The 19,451-nt window shown below is 43.1% G+C and overlaps 1 protein-coding gene across 2 annotated transcripts in view; it reads right to left on the bottom strand.

The window, feature by feature from the left end:
* The window catches only part of plpp3 (phospholipid phosphatase 3), a 35,118-nt gene extending 15,667 nt beyond the window's left edge, over positions 1-19,451 (bottom strand). Inside the window, exons 1-2 of one of the 2 annotated variants that reach the window (XM_077584842.1) lie at positions 19,036-19,451; positions 780-934 (exon numbers count right to left, since the gene is read on the bottom strand). In XM_077584842.1, the coding sequence (XP_077440968.1) occupies positions 780-934; positions 19,036-19,177 (297 nt within the window). In that variant the 5' untranslated portion in view covers positions 19,178-19,451. Of the gene's footprint in view, positions 1-346; positions 505-779; positions 935-19,035 lie in introns of both variants that reach the window. The other variant, XM_077584841.1, reaches the window with a different exon arrangement.

Raw genomic sequence — 19,451 nt, 5'->3', positions numbered from 1 at the left:
TGTCAATGCAGAGTCTGGTCGTCATAGAGAAGATACAATAGCACTACTGGTCAATTTATCTCACCTATATGTGCGTACTTCTAACACCTCATCATGTCTCAAGTTAAGTTAAGTATCAAGTCTTTAACTCTCTCTCCAAGTCAAGTCTCAAGCCTTTTAGTTTTTGTCAAGTCACGTCATGAAAATAGTGACTCAAAGTTGACCCAACTCCAAGTCACAATGACTCAAGTTCCCATCTCTGCATATTCAAATCTAAGGCGGAGCTGCTATCATTTAATGACTAGTTGAGGGGGATAAAAGACTTAAGTTGAAGAAAAAACAGAGGCAAGTGTTGAGGTCGACTTACAGAGATGATGGCAATAAGAATGCCAACACCGCAAAGCATGGCATCGCTAATGGTGTCGCCCTCTTTTTGGGGGTAGCGGATGGACTCGTCCGAACAGTAAAACCCGCGCTGGTAAGGCTTTATGGTGCTAGTCTCAATGATCAGGAAAGGCAGGCTAGCTACAAAACAGAGAGAGGGAGAGCAAGACAGGAAGAAGGAGAGAGAGAGAGAGAAAGCAGCAGGTCAGTGACACAGACATAAACAGGAGAAAGCACAAGGAGCGCCCTGGCACGAGGGGCTCATGGGATATGGCAGAAGTGGGTGGCATCTATGGCTTGTCACAAATGTTCCTTCTATAAACTTTTAAAGTCAAAATGCTCTCAAGAAGCCCCTGTTTCTGCCTTCCATTGTACCCAGTGCGGGGGGGCGCTCAATGTGGTGTTGGGCCACTTACAGACACCACGGGCAGTGTCAACCCAACAGAAGTGAGCACCGAGGAGGGCACGGTGCTGTTCTTGTAGGGGTACGTCAGGCTGGAGTCATCGCAGTAAAACCCCCTCTGGTATGGCCGAATAGATGTACGGTGCAGAACAAGGCTGGGCAGCATTGCTACACACACACACACACACACACATAAATGGATGGGTTGGATGGATGATGACACACTCATACGCATCTCCATTGGTAATCATCACCTGCTGCATGTAAACTCACCTGTAACCTGAAAAGAAAACATTAAAAGACCCCACAAGTGTGCGTATGTATGTGAGCAAATGGGATGTTTACGCAGCAAACACTCTCCGGCTGCTATGATGACAGTGCGACACTGAGCTGTTTATCTTTTAGCTGGAGACCCCCAGGCCCCCCTCCAAGTCCATACCACCCGGGCAGAGTAAATAGACACACAGGGATTGAGGTCCATTACTGGAGACAAAGGATGTAAAAGCCACAGACAGTCCAGTCCAGTTCAGTTCTCTGGGCAATTGTCTAAAAAAAATAAGTAGCTGGTATGGTTTCTATATATATATTTTTTAATTTGCTTAAATTAATCAATCAAAGATACCAGTGTCCCAAATCCACATGAGAATCGGTTTGACACAGATAACACCCGACAGTGGAAACATACAAATGTATACAAACCCGAACTGAACTGTACTGCACTGCACTATTTAGGCTGGAAAGGAACATCAGTAAATCTTGGGAGTTGAATTTTTTGGGTTAGAACTTTTTTTCTTTAAGGCCAAACAGAACATCGCAAACATATAGTGCTGGTAGACTAGGTTAGCACACAGTCTGGCGATTTCAAAGAGAAGACTCTATGGGTGGGGTTGTGAGTGTGATTGCTTGTTTGTCTATATGTGCCCTCTGATTGACCGTCGACCAGACCAGGGTGTACCCCCATCTTCTGATCCAAAGTCAGCTGGGACAGGGTCCTTCTTACCCGTATAGAGGACACACGCTCTAGAAAATGAATAGATCAAGACCTCACATACCCCAAAAGACATATCAAAACACAAATCCCCCAAATACTGGCATGCAAACCTTGGCTTCAAACTTGAGGGAATTTTAAAATGTGTGCCTATTAAGGCAACCTAATCCAAGCCCACCCAACTGTGGAACATTTTTGCGTATGAGAGCATGTTTGGCGCTCCAGTGGCTCATAAATAGATGGAGATGAAGACACCGAGGCGTCCCGAAGACCCGCTGATATCCGACGCCAAGCACTGTTCCCCTTCGTGTCTGAGATTAGGGTCAAAGTGAGAAGTTTCCCTGCCCCTTGCATGTTCCCACCTAATGAGGCTAGGAACCGCAGCAGAGATTGGGTTACCGAGGGCTTGTCCCCAAAAGCACACCCATAACCATGTCTCAGAAAAAGAAAAGAAAAAAACTCAGCACACATCTGATCCAGAGCCACTTTGCATGCCGCGCTTTGACATCTGCTCCCACTTGCGGCAAGAATGTATTGCCTCAGGTGTCAGACTGACCACTGACTTAATGACAGTGGTAGGCTATTGGGCTGCATTTTTCGCCTTAATTAAAGTGGGCCCTGGCGCAGATGATGTAAATGTAGTCTCGACCTGTTACGATAATGACACTACAGTGCAGCAGGTGCATGGATCAGCCAGACGAAGACTGTTCTTGAAAACAACAATTCCACAAACAGCTAGAGTAGGTAAAGTATGGCAGTCAATCCTTGAATGAATCACAAAAGTTGGCCTACTTCTGACCTAGACCAATACATCCATTTTCCCCATGAAAAAAACACTTCTATACATCCACAAACCTCACACTTTTGGCAGCTGAGTTAGCTATGCACCCTGCCATGACATATTCGTTTTTTACACTACAAGAAAAATAATCACATTTTAAAAGCCACTTTAAAAAAACAAACAGCCTATACATGAGGTCAAGGTGTAGATTTCATCCATTGGTGTAAGTCTCCATCTGCTGTCGAGCACCATGTGATCATCTAAAGCTTTCGAGCCTTAGCGTTCAACTGTTTCTAAAGTCTCAAGGGAAACGTGGCGGTCCGCGTGTCAAAGGGCAGCAGATGGGATGGGCAACTGCGCAAACAGGGCATAGCTCCACGGCTCTGCGCACCTCCTGGAGGGGGCTCACTCGGAGGGGGGGGGGCTTTGATGGTGACTTATGAGAAGAAAGGCGATGGCAGGATTCTGGTGCGGATATTCATGTGAGTCGTTTAGCTTAATGCTCGAGTGAACTTGGCAGCACTTTAATACCTTAAATGCAGTGAAAACACCAATGGGCGTTTTGCTAATGCCCAGCGCAAAGCCGGTACCGCTGGGTAAACACTCATCACGAGTTGAATCGTTTTCTTCAGTGTGGTTGTGTGAGGGGAAAGGTCCTTGGGAGGGAGTTGGGGGGGGGATTCACATGCTAATTCTGAGAAGGGAAAGAAGGTTATTGGCTTAACAGTCATGAGAAATACAGCCGCGCATGCTAACCAATGCTAAGCGATGCGAGGACACCATGGGAAACTTGGTAGCTGACTGAATACAAAGTCAAAGCCAGCTTTTGACAATGAATGAAAGACTCTCTTGTATCTGAAAGCCTTGAAATGCCAAGGTCATCTGCGCCACCAACCCGTACTATTTCTCTGGAAAGTTGCCACACAGCCGTACAGTTTGTTTTGAAATGTTAACGGCCAACAACGGTGGGGTCGTGGCATACACAGGCTTCCCATTCCATTCCCGTCATCCCGTCGTACTAGAGGGAGATGTCCAATAGGTACGGGAACAAACAATGGCAGTCAGTACCCCATGAAATGTATGTCAACAATCGGTTATCCTCAGTATTGCTAGAGGATTTAAAAGGCATCTGCTGTGTATATGCGCACAACATCCAGTCCAGAGAAACATCGCAAAATCAATGCTTTGGCCCAATTTAAGGTAAGCACTTAACTTCCCCACCCTTAGATAAAAGTCAGCAAAGGCCTAATTGTGGGATTCCTCTGAAAGATCATCCTGAGCAATCCTGTGCTGTGGGATTTGGATCGTCCCAGATCTTTTTAGAAAATGGTCAAGGGCGACAATTGTAAAGCAGGGAGTACACGTACCAATAATCCGGCTAAATTTGAGCATTTCTCTGAAAAGATCCTGCTGAAAATATATTCTGTGGTTTTGCAGAGTGTTAAGAGTGAATTTTCCTATCCAGTTTGCTCATAAAAGGGTCAGGATTGGGAACACTAGCAGCAAGAACGCAATGATTTGTTTCCTTGTCAAGAATTTTTGAACACCAGAAGCTGGTGGTTTTTAGGTTGGTCCAAGACACAACGCTTTCACCACAAATTATTATTGTACCTGGAAGCATTAAAGCCACTCATAGAAATGATCTTGCGTCTCAGAATCTGTTGCATCATCACTGTTTTTGCTGCCTGCTTCATGTTCTTCCACGTCACTACGATCCTTTTTTTCTGCATTATGAGACGCCAAGATCTCTGCAATCAAGACCTCAACCGGGGTTGACTGTACCTCTCTCTATTTACGTCTATTTTTAAATGTCATTTGATTCTGTTTCCCCACTGATGGAGTCTCATGTCTCACGCTTCTTATAAACGGATTCACATGTAAATCTGAATCTTTAATATCTTTAATATAGTATCTTTATTTTACTTTAAATCTTTAACTTCCGCTGCAAGTGTCTGCAGGGAGACGAAACATGACCTCCTTTGTTGGGATAAAGAGTGAGTGACCTTCGCAAGGCCCGTTGACCCGGACTGAGTGGAAGAGCGATGAGGGGAGTGGAAGAGGCAGCAGTAAAGACAAAAGGGGTGGAAGGGGCAAGGGGGAGAAAGAGAAAGAGGTGGGCCGCCCTGTTGGCAAAAGCCCGCTGTGCGTCAGTGAATTAAAAACCACAGTCTTTACAAGCACGAGGTCAGTAGCGTTCAGCGACACTTGAGATTCTCCTGGGTGCGAATGAGCTTGAAAACAGTTCAGTCTCTCACCGCTGTGGTCTCTGACGGCACCATAATTCTTCATGGCAGAGCCTGAAGAAAAGCGCCAAGAGTGCGGAAACACACGCGGAGTGGGTGGCGGGACCAGTCGGGGAACGGTTCTATTAATCTTATCAGATATGGTCATGCGTTTCTCTCTTTAAGTTCGTGAGAGGAAACCACTACGGACCATTTGACATTACTCGCCCCCACGGCCCAATGCAGAGAGAAAGGGTGGGGGCGGGGATGGAGGTATTTCTCCGTCTGCTTGAAGTGGTGTTTATATGTACAGGTCACGGCTGGGTCTTTGAGCCTGTGTGACTGCCATCCACTCAAAATCCAATCACATGCTTCCTGCTCTGAAAAAAAAGCAGATTACAGCGTTCCCTGTTTTTTTCGCGGTTCAATGTTGGTGCCTCCTACTAAATGCCGTGTGTTTTTACAATAAACTTACTTACGATAATGCTCTCTCAAGTGGGAAAGGAGAGCCACAGCCGCTGATGCACTTTGTTAGCCTTTATTGAATGTCGGTACAATCCCTCAACTCAATTTACTGTCTTCACTGTCTTCAATTCGTTCTCACGTTTTTAGATTCAGGGATTCGCAAGTAGCCACCAGCTATCTGTGTCCCTTGTCATCATGGTAACAAAATCCATTGGCATCGGGACTGCAGTAGAAGTGAATGAGGGCTCAAGCAGGACTGCCCCATCACTTATTTCAGCTAGGCTTCATTGCACGCTGATCCTAACCTGAAATTAATACAGTATATGTTACTAACCTCAAAAACCGAAGACCTCCGAACCTTCTATTCTGCCCAACGTACACAAGAGCCCATGTTTGTTTACTTGATATTTGAAGGCTTGTGTAAGGCAGATTACATAGCCAGTGCCGGTTTGATTGGTTTTGGGGTTAATTTTGGTATAGCGGGGAGTCAGATTAGCTATGTGGCTCTCTTCCAAGTCTTAAACAGATCATCCTGCAGACACAAAGAAAACAAGAATAGCGTATACAACTGTGCTTGATCTTGTTTCCGCTAAGTGGGACGGTTCAGTTCAGCAGCCAATGTGGTAGTAAATCACATACAGTAGGTGCAAGTCATAAGTAAGTCTCAAGTCTTAATGTGGAAGTTTCAAGATAAGTTACTGTGACAAAAATTCAGCAAGTCGAGTAAGCAAGTCATAATAAGTCAAGTCATGCGATCTTGCTAAGTCACAACATACGGTCTCAAAATAGCTACTTTACGCTCAGCATCTGTACTTACATTCATTAGTTGTACTAGAACATTGGAACTAAATGCAGCTAAATTGTTATTCTTATTAGAATATTGTTGCTAAATTGTTATTCTTCACAACAAAGCCTCTGTAATGTTGATTAATTTATAGTTTTTTTCAATTATATGCATAACTGATATGAAGCGTAGTAAATGTTTGACCAGCTATTCTTTTAGCTTAACTGTGAAATGAGCTTAGCTGCCTGTCTGTGGGGATTTATATTGACGCTGAAGTTTGATCTCGTAGCTATTGTGTCAATTATGTTTTGAGTTTCAAACCTAGTATATTGTCGCTCTCTCTTTTGCAATCCAAAACATAATCTCGGAAACCACATTTATGCTTCCTAGCATTTTAGCATAGACCTACTGGTGGGTTGTCAGGTTTGCGCTCAATACACAAAAAAAGAATATCTTGAAAATGCTGGTTTTTAAAATAAATCAAATCTTCAAGTCGAGTTTCATGAATACAATGTAAGAATTTACAGGTTTCAGCCAAGAAAGTCCCAAGTCCTAAAAGAGGGCGACTTGAGTCTACCTCGTGTCCCCGGTAAGCAAGACGGCAATAGCAGAGTCAGATGCCTTAACAGTGTGACATCATAATAGGCTGCGTGCTGACATGACGTGTAAACAAGAAAGCAACGGCTTCAAATCCTCCTTCAGTCTTAGTCATAATCCAACGGTGTATCTACGGTAACATTGCACCTGTCTCTTTAATAGATTGGCCACAAAGGCAACAGAACCACATGGAGTTTGTCAACACTTGCATCAAGTCGTTTGTTACTGTTCTGTTAAACCAACGGTACTTCCCAAAAGAATGGCAAACACTTGCTGGTCTATTTGAGTTAATGCTCCAAGTGGATTCCCCTTGACATGATACTAATATCCCCGTGGAGTAGGGAAAGTCTTCAGCAGAACCCTTCTGGGCCCGCTATTCACATTTTAATAGGCTTTGCCGGCTTTCGGGAGCAGAATTAGAACGATATATCCTGATTATATAGAGTTAGCGAACGTCAGCCAGTGCGAGAGGTGACTTGGGGCGGTGAGGGGGGGTGTGGGCGGGGGGAGCCGAGCGGAAGAAGCCGTATTGTGGTTTGCCCTAATGGAGGATTTCCTTGTCCCATCTCTTAGAACGGAATAAGTGACCTGTGCTGAGAAAGAGCGAGGCGGGGAAAGAACAATTGGGGGGGGGGAAGGTTAGCGAGGGGCGGAGGCCGCGCAACTTCATCGTTTTCCACTCAATCAAACTTGGGCCTCTTCGTCCTGGAATCAATAGCTTGTCGCTAGTAGGAAAAATGGACACTGATGCCTGTTCTCACTAAGATATAAAAGGAAACAAGCTATAAAAAAACACACTAATTTTGTTTGCTGTCATTTAGAAGGTAATTTTGTAGGATATTGTGCAAAACGTTGCTCAGTAGGAGTTTTGACAAGAACTAAATAATTGTAGAAAACTCGCTTTGAGTTTTGCACACTACCACATGTTTCATATATTTTCAATTTCACAACCTGATCACATTAACAACCAAATGAACACTCTTACACATCCCAACTTAAACATGTGTGTTGTGTGTGTTTGCGAGTCCCAGTTTACATGTACAGCTCAGATCCGTTACATCCAGGCCCATCCCAGTCTCATGAGGACACCCGACAGACTTCCAGCAATTCAAAGGCTCTCTACTCTACCCTCTCAATGCAATGTAAACTCAGTAGCAATTTGGATATTGTATGATGGCCATTCAATAAGTGTGTAACAGCGTGGGAATAGGACAGGGGGAAATTGTAGAAATGCAGTTGGAAATCTCATTTTCTTCTTCACTTCATTGTTGTAAATATTTTTTTCCCTTGAAAAAAATAAAATTTTATTCTCATAACATTATAAATATTTTTCTCTGATTTTTTTTTTAAATTTCTCATCATCACTTAAGGACTTTTTTTTCTCAAAATTTGGCAATTTTTTCATTCCTATAGCGCATTATGTTTTGTTGGCATTAGGATTATAAAGTGGCCCTGTAAGGGGTCCCTAGACCCAAAAAGTTTGCCAGTAAGTGGATCTCTTTCTTGCGCTGCAAGCATATCTGAATGCGCTTGCTGATCTTTCCTGATGCTGTTAAGGCATAAATACCATCTTGTGCGCATCCCGCCTCACACTCCTTCGCACACAATGGGATTAGCTTTGAGCGGATCGCTGCCAAATCCCCGCTGACTATTCCGTCTTGCTTTTATTGTCACTCCACTCTAGTCACGACATAGCTGCCCTTTTAAATTGGAGAACAGATGAGCAAATAAGCAACTGGGATGCACAGTAAATCGTGCTTGACACCCTCTTGTGTTTTCTTGTGTTGTAATTTTTTTTAAAGGACTTTTTACATTGCATTTAGCAGGACGAAGCACACGGTCATATTCATTGTGTATGTGGTGACGGGCAGGGACCAACGAATGAAGCATCCAAGTTACCGCAGAGCCATTTTTTTTTTTCTGCTACTCGGGTCTTCCTCCTTTTTAAAACCAGCAAAGTCAGGGCTTTCTTTTGCAACAATGAAAAATACATCTTGTCGAGGTGAAGGTCAAACCAGCGGCTAAATCTTCATTTTTACTTCCTGGTAGGTTGCTACGTTAGCACTTTCAAAGCGCATGCTGGCAACTTGTAATTTTGCGTTACTGCTTGACTTTTTCAATATGAGCAAGTGCAGTGTGAAAAGGGCTTAAAAAGTAGAAGTACTGATTCATCTCCTTTAATTAAGTAAAAGTAACAAAGCAAAGACTGTGAAATGCTTTGGCTCAAGCTTTTGTGTTAAATACTCAAGTAAAGGACAGATACCTTAAAAATCGACTTAAATCGTTAACTAAGTACAGCAACTGGCAGCCTCTGAGGAGGATGCAAGAGTGCAAGTGAGCAGAACCCGGGAAGGCTAAAGGTGAGGGACATGACACACATACTGTAGCTCTGGAATTCTACTGTGATGTGCCTGTGTCACTAAGTATGCGTCTTGTGTCTGTGTGGGCCCGCGTGGGTGTCAAGAGTGGATGACTGTGGCTTCACTGGCAGCGTCTGCAAAGATTTTTCCCCCGCAAACATTTTTGAGATGCTCACCACTGAAGTCTCCCGCAGTCCAAATACACAAACCCGGCTTGTTGCAAACAAACCCCAGCCCTTATTTGCACACATTCATTGTGGTTCTGGTGCTGTATAATGAATACGTATGAATGACTCCACAATCAGGTCTTACGCTCCTTTGGCTAGATTTAAGCTGCAGGTCCATGTGGCCAATTCAGACTTAATGTCTATATCAGATGTTTTTTTTAAATGTCTGTTTAAATGTAAGTGAGACATATCCCATTTGTTTATATTCACCAAAACTATGAAACAAGGCCCAAATTGCACAAACAAGACATAACACCAGGCAGTGATAACATTAAAGTAAACAACAATACATAGAGAAAACCAATACCGTGGTGTCTTGAGATACGAGTGACACGTTTCCGAATTGTGCCTCTTGGGAATGAACAAATCGGAATTGTGTCACTTGAACCGTGCAGTCTAAATCCAGCCTTTGTTTCCTGATGTGTGTCACACATGAAAAGTCACAACACACACACAGTGCAGTGGCTCAGTGGCTGAGGTCAGCAGAGTGGTCTACAAACTGAATCCCTGTTCTGCCCCTCCCTCTATGTGGCAACCGGGGGGCCGCTACAGCAGCATGTGCTTACTCAGAGAGATTTTATTCACAGGAATAAATGGCATTTCTTTTTTTTCTTTTTTTCTTTTTCAAGCAGGCATATGCCTGGACACCCTTTCAGCAGCAGGTTTCTGTCTTGCTGTTGGCTTGTGGGCACACTTTAAACAGGGCAAAGTATAAAAACATTGACTATTTATTGTTTATATGAAAATAGAATTGTCTCTGGAGTGCCTACCCACTCCTCAAGTGAATGAGACTGAATCTATTTTCTAATTTAAGTAATAACAACCCAGGTGTCTCTGCCTCATGATTGGCTAGGCCGGGTGAAGATCCAGAGCCACTTTCAAGTTACAGCCAGTGTCTATTTCTGGAATGGGGCTAATTAACATATTAACCACCCAAGTTTCTCTGTCAGACTGATAATCATGCCAAGGCAGGTGAAGATCCAGAGCCACTTTCAAGTGACAGCCAGAGTTTGCATGTGTCCATGCAGAACATATACACTGCTGCCTCCTTGAGTTGAAGAGCTTTTATTGTATTTACGGGTGTCTCCCTGTACCCGAACATACACACACATTGTCAGGGCTCTGCTTCTGCAATTAGAAGCGCGCAGTCAGTTATTGCGCACACTTGCTGGCGAGAGTACAAGTACCAGCCCCCCAAGAAGCGCATAATGATGACCAGACGACCGAACATGGCCAGAATGTGCACATTCGCTGACAAGTCAGTTGCTGGCGGCTTCAGCCTGCAGTTATGTACACACTTGCTGGCGAGATCAAGCCCACTGTTACACATACACTTGCTGGCGAGATACACCCTACTGTTACATATGCACTAACTGGCAAGATCCAGCCTGCTGTTATGCATACATTCGCTGACAAGACTGAGCCTGCAGATATGTACACACTTGCCGGCGAGATCAAGCCCACTGTTCAATGCACGCTGATCCAGTCCGCTGTTACGCATACACTTACGAGTGAGATCTACCTGACTGTTTTACACGCACTCACTGGTGAGATCAAGCTTGCATTTATGCATAAACAGGCGAAATGACAAGAGTGTAGCGAGACTCGTCATTGGCCCAGCAGTATTTAGCTCAAGATAAGGCTGGCCCAATTGCTGGAGAGAAGAGATATGAGACCTATGATTGGTTGGCGAAGTAATATAAGTAGTATATAAAATAAGTAGTATATAAAATGATTACGAAAGCTTTTGAGACACCTGGTTTCAAATTGTCAAATAAATGCATAAAACATCTACTTTAAAAGTCCCCTGCTGCTGTTTTGTTGGAAATCAGATCCGCTCCTCCGTTAACGAGTAAAGGGAGGCAAGGGGATATAAAAAAAAAAAAAAGATCAACGCATCAGTGCAAGCGCTCAGCTGCTCCTATGAAGGGGAAATCCGAGCAGCGCCCAAGGGGGTCAGGTTAAGGGGGCCGCATCGGGCTATTTGGCCGGCTCGCTGGCTGGCTGACTGGGCGTTGCACTCTTGATGCCATAATGGTATTATCGCCCCAAGGGACAAAAGTCTGGCAACAGAGAGGAGGGCTTGGCTCGTCTTTGAAACCTGACGCTCGTGTCCAGGATAACGGCTCACAGCATTCCTTCCCCAGTCTCTTGTCCTCCATTGGTCCTCATCTGCTCCTCATTACCTTGATCACATGGAGACAATGGGTGTCAAACCAGAGCCTCCGTGTGAACGATCTGTGCAATTGTTAGCGTGGAGTTCCTCTTTGTATGTAGGCATGAAAGCTGTGTCAGTGATGACAACCAGAGGTGACAAAAGTACTCAAACACTATACTAAGTACAACAGTAAAACGTAGTAATGATTTTCTGGTCAATTATATTTTCGTACAATGCCAGTTTTGATGACTTGGCACAAGAAAACATACCAAGCACTAGCTAGCGGTTGGCTAAGGCTTTTTTTCCCCATTTCTATAGCTTTTAACAACGCTACAAATTGAGTAACAAAAAATACTAAGTTAGCTAATGATATCCAACTTATAACTGATTAATTTTTTTTTCATTTTGACACTGGACAAAGAACAAGAACATCAAACCATTCCCTTGATGACAACAAGCTCTCTTCTCCAAATCTGATGTGCCATCGTCATGAATGCTCTTTGGTTCACGTTAAGTCCCCAAGATCTCAATTTACTTCAGTACCAAAATTGAAGTATTTGTACTTCATTACTTCCCACTACTGGATGAGGTTATGATAATGTAATGCTCTCCAATAAAACTACCCAGCTGATTAGCATCCTAGAGCTAGCCATTAGCCAGCAGATAAGCGCTGCAAGAAGCCCTCCGGCTAACAATGTGGCTCGGCGTGGCAATAAACAATTGATACATCATCAATTCACCCCCACCTCATGAAAACTCCGTCTGCCACAGACCCGTTGGTTCTCATTAGGGGAAACAAAGGAGCTCCGAGATGCATCAAAAGGCTTATTGTGCTCAGTGAAACAGTGAAAAGTCCCAACCCCCGTACCCCAAACATTGCATCTCTAAATCCATACAATATCCACACACACACACACACACACACACACTCACAGAGAGGATTGTAGCTGGCTGGGTACTAAGAGAAAGTGACAGACAAGAGAGGCTTGTGTACCAGCAGGAAGGCCCAGGCTGGGACAGCATGGTGCACCACAACCATGCAGCCAGGACCGCAGCTTGCTCCCTGGCAAGCGCTGCTGAACTAAAGAGACTATAAAAGTGCATAGATAGGCTTCTTCTTCTCATATCATGCAAATGGATCTACACAAGTCTCTTCATCGGTTCATTAATCCAACAGTGGTTGAACAAAACTCCATCTATAAATGAAATCCATATAAATCCATCTCAGCCTTTTCTAATATTGCGCTTTATAAAAACGTAAAGTGTTATAACACCACGACGATGCTACCGGTTAGCCCTTCGATGCCCATTTTGTGTTAGCATCAAGCTAGCAGACTTTAAGGCAAGTCGGGTCACTCGTACCAGAGTATGTGCAAACGCCACACAGAAAGACCAGATTCGAGATTTGAATCCAGAACCTACAAACTGTGAGGCAGACTTGCAAACCCCTAATCACACTCTAAAACATCACATTTTTAAAAAATTCACTTCCTGCAAGTGTGATGGCCTCATGTCCCGAAATTTTTGTCCACATGTTGTATTACCATAAGTGTAGATCTAGTGTAAAAAGCCTAGAAAGCTCCCCGGCCCTTCTTTTCCGTGGGAGTAACGACACCCTGAGCAAGCCAAGATCCCGCAAAGGCAATAAAAAACTCAAACACACACACACACAAACACACGAAAGTTTACAGTGAGGCGCTGAGGTGTAATTGCACACTTATCTAAATAAGCACTCGCGAGTGTGTTTACCTGAGAGGGCTGTAATCATAAATGATCGTAAAAACTATTGTTGTACGGTAAACATCCGCTGCGCTGTAAAAAGTGAACAGAGACAAAGAGTGTCAAATATAAAAGAGACGACACTACGAGCATCAGAAGACGTTCAAATCGTTGCTATGGAAACCACACGGGACAGATGTGCCGCTCATGTGAATTTTGTGTTGCAGCCAGGGCTGGTATAGAAACAAACGAAAAACAAATGACGATGGTTACATCATGCCCCCCCCCCACACCCCCCACCCCAAAAAAACAAAAACAAAAAAAACAAACGATGAGTGATTGACCAGTTGCTTACTCAAATGAGTAAAAAACTATTTTTTACTTGTTATTACCACTCATCCAAAATAAAGTATCCAGACTTTCAATCTTGAGGTGACAAAATGCTGCATGGCTCCCGCAGGGGAAAAGGCAGAGTTTTACAACACATTCAATAGATTTGTTTTCAAGATGTTTTAAACACTCTAAATTGGTTGATAATGTGAAAATTAACAGATGACGTGACCATATTTGGACATACGACATTTCCACCTGACAGCGATGATAAATCCTATGATAGAGGAAAGCGGTACAGAGGCACAGGAGGATGCCCCTGATTTTCAAATGATTTTTTTTTTTTCAGATTCTGATTCTTACTCAAATATTTTTGTTTCAGTTTGCGGCACAAAATGGCACACGGTCCAGTAGTTGGGGACCCTTGCTTCGTTCAGACTACATCTAATGACAGCTTTGGGAGCCCATAAAGCCCAAGGGATGCACACACACGCACTCACACCTCTAATAGCAGCTTTTGGCAGACACACACACACTCCAGGGGTTTGAGCATTTTAGTCGGGCGACAGTGATGGAATACCATGCCACACACACACACACACACACACACACACACACACACACACACACACACACACACACACACATGAAACCACCACAGCATGGGCGCACAGCAAAATATACAGCGTGGCATACATTCCTGCCCATGTTGTCATCCGCCGATCTGCTGCGTAACACAACGATGCCATGGGACACCGCAAAGTAAACACGCACACCACAACTCCCCGCAGGCCGCTTAAGATGTAAATATCATCCTCCGCATATTTTTGACGATTTCTGCAGAATATTTTGGTGACGCAAAAGTTTGACTTGGATCAGTTTGACCCATAGCATGTTTAATAATTGTTTTTGTTGGTGTATTTCTTTAAAGTGGAAGTCAACCTTAAATATTTCTTGACAATAATATGTTATGTATGACCTCACTAGTCTAAACATGACATTCTGATTTATATTACATTCATAGAATTAGAGTCATGAAGCAAAATCCAGCTACAGTTTTTATCCATTTTGGGGTGGCCAATTTGCCACTTGCTGTCGACTTAAGATGACATCAATGTTGCTAGGCAACGACCAATCAAAGCTCAACTGTTTTCTGAAGCTGAGCTGCGATTGGTTGTTACCTAAAACCTGAGCAACATTGATGTCATCTTCAGTCGACAGCAAGTGGCAAAATGGCCACCCCTATTACAGCTCAGCTTCACAACAAAGGTGAGCTGTGATTGGTCGTTGCCGGAGCCCTGAGCAACATTGATGTCATCTTTGGTTGACAGCAAGTGGCAAAATGGCCGCCCCCTGAGATGGATAAAAATGGCTGGATTTTGCTGCTTAACTCATATTTCACTAACGTAATATTAATTAACCAGAATACCATATTTAGACCAGTGGGGTTGCATAGAAGATATTATTGTAAAAAAAAAATGTTGAATTCCCCTTTAACCTTTAAAAGGATCAATTTTAACCACAACAAAGAGAATAAAAAATGTCGCTGACGATGTTATGGTTCACTCGCCTGACTGACTTCCGTTTTAGAAGCGTGGGATTCGTTCCCACTCAAGTGTGAATATGTGCTATATGATGAGGTGACCAAATCCACTTTTTGCCCAAAGTAAGCTAGACAAGAAAAAAAAAAAGGATGATAACAAAGCAATAGGGGGGCACGCTAACCCCCGAACCATGGGGCCATTTTATGAATGTTACGTCCAATCAGGGAAAGGGGAAGTGGCGATACACAATTATTTTAGTTTCGAGGCATACATTTTGTCATGGACCAATTTTTGTGGTCCACATAACCGAGTTGGACGACTTTTTTCCCTGGCCCTTATCTTTTAAACCTAAATTGTACGAGTCCACGGAGTTGCTCCTCAGTATCCCACGCTTGAAGCAAAGCAATAAACAAATCATGTAAAAAGTTAATCCAACCTCAAACAGTCAGTGAATGTAGCTTATCAGCTTGCAACTGTGTTCCGTCAAACCACTTCTCTTAAACTCTCGACTGAGACGTACAAGGCCAAACACCTCCGACTCCGCCATAGCGTGCCCTCTGCTTCGCTGCCAAAATGACACCAGATGTTACATCAAGAGCGCTTTGGTCACGGCGCGGCTAGCAGATGAAGAATTTGAGAATTTCCAGGAAATATTTGCGGACGCCCGGCTCAGGATTGAAGTGGCCGAGAAGCCCGAGAGGTTAAAGCTGTCCGGTTTTAATGAGCGACACCGCGTGACTGACTGCTTGCGCTGCTATGGCGGCTAATGGTGGGAAGGGCGGGGTGTGGGCTGTATTAGGTTAATGTCCCCGGGGACATTCAGGGAGCTGATTCCTCTGGGCTAAAAGTCTGAACTGCAGTCACTAATTTCCCCGTATATCACTCATCAAAGTGCCCAACGCCTTTTGGCCGAGGGTTACTGTGGCTCATGTTTTGATATATCAAACAACCATCAGCTCAATGTTGACTTAGAATGTCAATCAGTAGCATGCATTAGCATAAAAAAAAAATCCTAATTACGCTTGACACCTATGTGAAGATACACAACAAATTAAAATTAAAATTCATAAAAAAAAAAAAAAAAAAGAGAGAGCAATGATGATGACATGTCAAATCGGTAAAATTACCGAATGAACAATACTGAGCTCTCCAGAAAAAAATAAAAAGATACACAACACATAAATGAGGCATTTTGGAATACAAAAAGCTGTATTTCCTCAAATAGCAGCAATTTATCTCTCCTTCAAATAGAAGGTTGCCGTTACCAGCAAGAAAAAGAAAACAGGAAGTTACCATAAGTGTGACAAGAGTAGACTAATCTCCGTTGAACTCTGTTGCTAACCAAAACAGCAGCATCCACCAAGAACTCTCCCAGGTAAATTGAAATGTTGAGACTTGTGCAATGTAAACGATTCCCTTTGCGGTATTTAAAATGATCTTACATAAAATGCTGAGCTCAGAATTCAAATTATGTTGCTCACCAAAACAGCAGCACCTACAAAAGTATGTGAACTATATCCGGATGAATTAAAAGTGCGAGACTTACAACGTAATTACCTGCACTTTCACAGTTAGTGTTCCAGTAGACTCTGATATTTTAGTTTGACCTCCAATATCACTTGACAAAAATTGTAGCATTCCAACTCTACTACAACCATAATTACCATTTGAAGTTGAGTAGAAAATCCTTCCTTGGTGGAGGTAACAATTTTACATCCTTTACATTTCTACAATGCAATCCAAAGCTGTTACATTGAGGAAAATATAAACATCCCTAATTTTAGATCTTTTTTTGTGCAGGTTTTCCCCTCATGGGATAAAGGACAATTGTGTCAGAGTTTTCACCAGCCTGACAATGCGATGTCGCAACTGGACGTCTCGCTTTTGTGTTATTTCAGAGCCAGACAGAAACCCCACGCCGCTCATAATAGCAAAAAGCAGACCCAAAGAAAGAACTGGAAGGAAGATCGCAAAGCCAGATTCTGTGAGTGCGGTCGCCGCGTGTTTGTGAGTCTGCGAATGTGTGAGTGTGTGTCCATCCTGTTGTGTTTAGCATCATTAGCAGCTTTGATTACAAGAAGTAAAGCAAAAAAAAAAAAAGGTTCTTTTTGAAGGAACTGATGGGTGTGATTATGGGATTCTTTTTGCCCGAGGTTGTGTTGCTGCTAGACTTTTTTTTTTTAAAGTGTGTGTTTCTGTGAGTGTGTGTGTGTGTGTGCCCGCTGGCAGATGGACAAGAATGGTCTGCCTCAATGTATAGCATGCGTCTTTTCACTCCACAACACACAAACGGGACACTCTGAGGCCCTTCACACACCCACATTCCTTCTTGTCCCGCACCCCACCTTTGTTTAAGCCCCCTCTCATCCCTCCAACACCCCCCATGTCCCAGCCCGGATCACTAAAATGGGCCAACCAATCACCACGGGGCAGCCAGATTGCATTTAACATGACAAAAGAAAAGTGGCCATTTGTGTCTGTTGTGTTAACGTGTAAAACAAAGTCAAATCTGTTTTCTTTTGCTGTATTTTTATGGAATTTCTTTCAAAATGCACTCTTGCTTGACCATTCGAACCCATTTGAGCCTTTTCGTTGCTACCAAATAACATTCTTCTCACTGAAAAGAACTTTAAACTAACATTATGGTTAAACTCAAATTCAATTTTGACATCATTTGAGCGAGAATTGGCTGTTATTAGCCTACAAAAATGATGTCATTTTTTTTAAACACCCGCCATCCACACTGTATGTGTGAATATGTGTGTGTTCTTCAGTTTTTACAAGTCAAGGAAGTCACTGTAGCCAGGAAATTTGTTTTTCATGTGCGCTTGGAAGAGCTCATCTGTGCATGTGTTTTTTTTGGGTTTTTTTTTTTACAAGTGCAGATGAAACACTTTAAAGCTCTTGGGAAAAAATTTGTGAGCTTCTCAGACAAGGCAGTAAAAACAAACGTGCAACATCTCGGTGGCCCTTGTCACATGTTTGGCTACTACATGACTTTTCCATAGAGTGCTTTTTGGCGCTACGGCTCGCACCTGCTCTTTCAGATGCAGGGTCCTCCCTCGCCTTGGATCGGAGAAGCATTCCCGTCATGCCGCAACACATGCTTAAGCAATTATTAGGCACAGGGCCGTGCAAAGAGGAGGCTCAGTCGTGATTCTAATGAGGACGAGTGCAATTAAAAAAAAAAAATCCATGAATACAACCTGTTGGATTATAAAGTGCTTGTGAGTATGTCTAATCTGCGTTATATCAATTTTAAACTTCATTTGATGTTACCGATCCGGTTCCTTCATTTTCTATAGTTCCATTCATACCAATGGAAAAATTTTCAAACACAACATTCATGTGCTTAGAATGTGGAAAGTAGTACTCCACACAGGAAGACCAGCACTGAGATTCGAACCCGAGACTTCTTGACTATGTGACTCAGATGTGCTAACCACTATTAGATCATGCTCCAACCCTGCTACGCATGGCAGACATCAATTAAATTGGATGTGATTTAACAGCATCAACTAGACAGGACCTCAAAGCAGTACAGAAAATAAACAAAGCAGAACCAAACACACAAACTCAGCAGGCACTCATCAGCATCATCATAAGTCAACGATATTTACTCTGTATGAACAGTTTTGGCTGGAATGGTACCTTTTGGATCTTTTTGAGTGCAGGTCAAATTATGGGTCAAATGTCCCAAGTTGAGGGGGCACCGGTGCTATTTAAAGGGCAGGTCACAACACTTCAAAACATTTATGCCCCAGGGGACACACTGTGGCAGGAAAGCAGCATATATAAAGTGAGTGGTCAGATGCTGATGTGTAAATTTGTTGACAGCAATAGGCCTATTAAAAAAAAGTACATACATAATATTTACAATTCATTTTGAGCTTCTGTTGCACTGGAGCTGCATGATAAGAAGTTACCACATGAAGTTTTCCGATAACCAGCAATACTTTGAGAAATTATAAGCTTTTTGATTGACAGCCGTTACAAACCACGGAAGCAAGTGTGAATGCAACATGGAAAATACCAAAAGTGATAAATAAAATGAAAAACACTTCTCTTTTGAGAGTTAAAAGTTGTGCACTCACCAAGTAGAAGACAGAAGATGTCCAGCGCAACCAGAATTTTCCTTTTGCTGTTGTCAACACCGTTGTTGTTGTTGTTTAACGTGGAGCTTCCCCCGTTCCTTGTCTCTTGTGCCATGGCTTTCTCATACATGTAGTTTTGCATTGGACAATTCCACTCGTTTCCGCTCCGAATCCCGCAGGCGCGCGCGCACTGGGCAAAACTGTCAGTTCTTTATATATATAGATATATATATAAATACATACACAAAAATAAAAAATAATTTTTAAAAAAACGTCTCAAAGTGGGGCGTATTGGGGTTTCAGCGCCAGCGACTACTAAATGAATGGCAGCCAAGCGCCACTTTGCAAGTCTATTGAGAAATGAGGCGCACATCGACAGACGCTCTTGTTATATCTTCGCTCTTCTACTCCTCCTC

The sequence above is a fragment of the Vanacampus margaritifer genome, chromosome 13, assembly GCF_051991255.1.
Source record: "Vanacampus margaritifer isolate UIUO_Vmar chromosome 13, RoL_Vmar_1.0, whole genome shotgun sequence".
In the NCBI taxonomy this organism is placed as follows: domain Eukaryota; kingdom Metazoa; phylum Chordata; class Actinopteri; order Syngnathiformes; family Syngnathidae; genus Vanacampus; species Vanacampus margaritifer.
Note: the sequence above shows the minus strand (reverse complement) of the source record. Positions and strands in the feature narration are given on the sequence as shown.